Consider the following 4,091-nt stretch of genomic DNA (forward strand, 5'->3'; position numbering starts at 1 on the left):
TACTGGCAGGATGAAGTACTCTGGTCAGGATGAAGTACTACAGTATACATACTGTCAGGATGAAGTACTACAGGATAAATACTGTCAGGATGAAGTACTCTGGTCAGGATGAAGTACTACAGTATAAATACTGGCAGGATGATGTACTCTGGTCAGGATGAAGTACTACAGTATAAATACTGGCAGGATGAAGTACTCTGGTCAGGATGAAGTACTACAGTATAAATACTGTCAGGATGAAGTACTACAGTATAAATACCAGCAGCTGACCTGTGGTGAAGACGTGAAGTCCAGGTCATCGAAGCTGTGGATGTCAAAGTAGTTCTTTGTTCGAGGATCCGTTTTAAACTCTGCAGACCTAAAGGGACCAGAAGAGACCAGAAGAGACCAGAAGGGACCAGAAGAGACCAGGTATCAGCTGAGGTGAGAGCTGCATAGCGCCCCCTTCAGGCTCACTACATTCTGACAATACTGTATTGTTCTCAAGTAAAAGTAGTTCAATTAAAGTAAAAAGCAGGTCGGTTCATGAGTTACATGTTAAACAGGTTATGATGACACATGATAATATTGTTAAACAGTAAAGGAACAACAGGAACATGATAAAAAGTGTATGGACTTATGAATAACATGAATAACACTTGATTTACCACAGCAGTTCACTGGAGGAGTGCTGGGAGGTGCATCTCTTCTCGTGTCTCCTCCTGAGTCCTCCGTCCTCCACGTCCAGGTTCACCTCGTCCCATTTGTCCAGAGGAGACGACAGACTGACTGAGAACACACGGGAGAACATCATTGTGATGACGACATCACTGTGATGAAGGTAACATGATGATGATGTCACCGTAGTTGAAACTGAAGTTTGTTTTTTAAGAAAACACAAAAAAACTGGAGGCTGCAGCTAAAGATTATTTTCGATTATTATTTTTGATTGTCCAACACTGGATCCTAGACCAGATCCTAGACCAGATCCTTCACTGGATCCTAGACCAGATCCTTCACTAGATCCTAGACCAGATCCTTCACTGGATCCCCCACTGGATCCTAGACCAGATCCTTCACTGGATCCTAGACCGGATCCAATTTGGTTGTTTAGATGATAGAATGTGAGAAAATGACGATCAGTCGTCGTCTGAAGTCTCGTTTTCTTCACAACCCAAAGAAGAAGAAAGAAACCAGATCATTTAGACATTTAAGTTTCAATCAGATAATTTGGGCTTTTATTTTCTTAAAAAATGACTCAAACCGTTTAACGGAATATTAAAATTGTTAACAACTAATCAATAAATCATTGCAGCTGTAAATGGAAACATTTGTCTCCGGATCACATGAATGTTTATGAACCAATGAGAGAAGAAGCAGCCCATATCCATCACAACTTGTGTGCTGGTTTAGTCTGCAGTACCTGAGTCCAGGGAGACCCTCTCAGGTGTTCTGGGGCTGGCGGGCAGGTGTTCCACCTCCACCTGGATCAGCTCCGTCTCATCCGGTCTTGTCCGGCGCCGAGGGCTCCTGGAGCTGCCCTTCCTCCTCAGAGGACTCCTCCTCTGGTCCTTGTTACTGCTGCTACCACTAACACCACTAACACCACCATTACTGCCCCCGGTGCTGTCTGCCGGCTCACTGAGGTCCACGAGGTCCAGAGCTGTGGACAGAACTACAGGACGACAGGATGGAGGGTTAACGGGTCAAACTTCCAACTTCAGTCCAACTGTCCACATATTTATGTCTCCATCACTCCTTTTATCTTAATATATATGAATCTTTCATACTTGTGTTTGTAAACAGTCAGAGTGTGTCTTTGATCTCCTGTATATTCTGTATTAACCTCTACATGTCACCATCACACTCTGAAACACGCTCAGTTTGAACAGAAAACATTTCAGCTGTCGTCAGTTTGTATGAAAACAGAAACAAATAGATTCTGTTCTAGACTCTTAATGAACGTGAGGCGGAGGACGGAGGTCACAGGTGTTCATTAACGGGAGGTGTACCTGCTGAGTCGCAGGTGACAGATGGTCACAGAGGAGGAAGGACGACAGCCAAGGACGCAAAGTTAGAGAGAGAAGAAGAAGAAGAGAGGAGGTCAGAGGAAGAATAAAAGAGGGTGACAAAGACTGAATAGGTTCATAGAAGAAGAGCAAAGGAGAGGAGGGGGGGGGGGGTAAACACAGAGCTGAGCAGACCTGAGGAGGACAGGTGAGACGGGGGGGTAATTAGCAGGAGTCTACCTGCTGTGTTGGATGTGAGCGGTCGAGTGGAGGGGGCGTCGCTCCGGCTCTCTGACAGGAAGTCATCGATGGAGGGACTCAGCAGGGGTCGACTCTCCTGCTGCTCCCGGACCAGCTGGAGACCACAAGCACCATTTAGACACCCGTTAGACACCCGTTAGACACCGGTTAGACACCGGTTGGACACCCGTTAGACACCGGTTAGACACCGGTTAGACACCCGTTAGACACCCGTCAGACACCGGTCAGACACCCGTCAGACACCCGTCAGACACCCGTTAGACACCGGTTAGGTCTAACACGTTAAATTACCAGATTTAAATTGAGGTAAAAACCTGCAGGTTTGACTCAGCAAATGACAGAACAACTCAAACAGGTGCAATACCATGAATGTCTTTGAGGAGAGACTCGGGTTTACGGGTCAAAAACCAGACAGACTGAAGCCTGCAGGGACTTTTTCTACACTATTCAAGTCCCAAAATGTCAGAAAGTGTCTTTAAGGATACTTATATTCCAGTATTTCCCTTATTCTGAAAAAGCCAATATTCCTGTTTAAATGCAGCCTTTTATACTCTGATCAACATAAAACACCTTCATGATGCTCGTCCTTCAAACAACTTTATCTTCTATCCTTTTTGTCACGTTGCTAATTCTGAACATCCAAACTGAATGCTGCTCTCCTAGCGCTGCCGAAAGGCATTCTGGGAAATGCAGGACAACATTTAATTCAGTGGTTCAGCCTGAGGCCTGATTCAATCTGAACACAGAACTCTGTGTGTGTGTGTGTGTGTGTGTGTTTGTGTGTGTGTGTGTGTATGTGTATGTGTGTGTGTGTGTGTGTGTGTGTGTGGCCTCCTAATCCTAATCCACACAGTTGAGTGCGTCCACATGTCAACGTGAATATGTTTGACTTTAATCCTGTGAAAGAGCACCACTGTCCACTAAAAGACACCCGGACTCACATCTCAATTCATGCTTCACTTACAAGTAGGAAACATGTCTACATTGTTTACATTCTGACTTCAGCTGATCAATGAGAAACAATAAGAGAATAAACAGGTGGAATAAAAAAGTAACGATACAAAATCATGACATGAATAAGATGTGTGATTAAATGATAATTACAGACGTAGTAAATTACTTTACTGCACTCTACTGCGTTTCTTTACTGCGTTTCTTCACTGCGTTTCTTCACTGCGTTTCTTCACTACGCATTTCTTCACTACGCGTTTCTTCACTGCGCGTTTCTTCACTGCGTTTCTTCACCGCACGTTTCTTCACCGCACGTTTCTTTACTGCGTTTCTTCACTACGCGTTTCTTCACTACGTTTCTTCACTGCGTTTCTTCACCGCACGTTTCTTCACCGCACGTTTCTTTACTGCGTTTCTTCACCGCGCGTTTCTTCACTGCGTTTCTTCACTACACGTTTCTTCACCGCGTGTTTCTTCACCGCGCGTTTCTTCACTACACGTTTCTTCACCGCGCGTTTCTTCACTACACGTTTCTTCACCGCGTGTTTCTTCACCGCGCATTTCTTCACTGCGTTTCTTCACTACACGTTTCTTCACCGCGCATTTCTTCACTGCGTTTCTTCACTACACGTTTCTTCACCGCGCATTTCTTCACTGCGTTTCTTCACTACACGTTTCTTCACCGCGTGTTTCTTCTTCACCGCGCGTTTCTTCACTACATGTTTCTTCACCGCGCGTTTCTTCACCGCGCGTTTCTACACCGCGTGTTTGTTCACCGCGCGTTTCTTCACCACGCGTTTCTTCACTGCGTTTCTTCACTACGCGTTTCTTCACTACGTTTCTTCACCGCACGTTTCTTCACCGCACGTTTCTTTACTGCGTTTCTTCACC

The 4,091-nt window shown here is 45.2% G+C and overlaps 1 protein-coding gene across 1 annotated transcript in view; it reads right to left on the bottom strand.

Moving 5' to 3' along the window:
- LOC116379325 (PEX5-related protein-like) overlaps positions 1-2,343 on the bottom strand; it is a gene marked incomplete at its 5' end in the record, with an annotated part of 3,010 nt that extends 667 nt beyond the window's left edge. Inside the window, 5 exons of the mRNA XM_031841265.1 lie at positions 271-358; positions 648-768; positions 1,403-1,654; positions 1,992-1,994; positions 2,229-2,343. Of these exons, the coding sequence (XP_031697125.1) occupies positions 271-358; positions 648-768; positions 1,403-1,654; positions 1,992-1,994; positions 2,229-2,343 (579 nt within the window). The remainder of the gene's footprint in view (positions 1-270; positions 359-647; positions 769-1,402; positions 1,655-1,991; positions 1,995-2,228) is intronic.
- Positions 2,344-4,091: the final 1,748 nt, after the last annotated feature.

This window comes from Anarrhichthys ocellatus, unplaced genomic scaffold (genome assembly GCF_004355925.1).
Source record: "Anarrhichthys ocellatus isolate YVR2014 unplaced genomic scaffold, GSC_Weel_1.0 scaffold4111, whole genome shotgun sequence".
NCBI classification, from domain to species: domain Eukaryota; kingdom Metazoa; phylum Chordata; class Actinopteri; order Perciformes; family Anarhichadidae; genus Anarrhichthys; species Anarrhichthys ocellatus.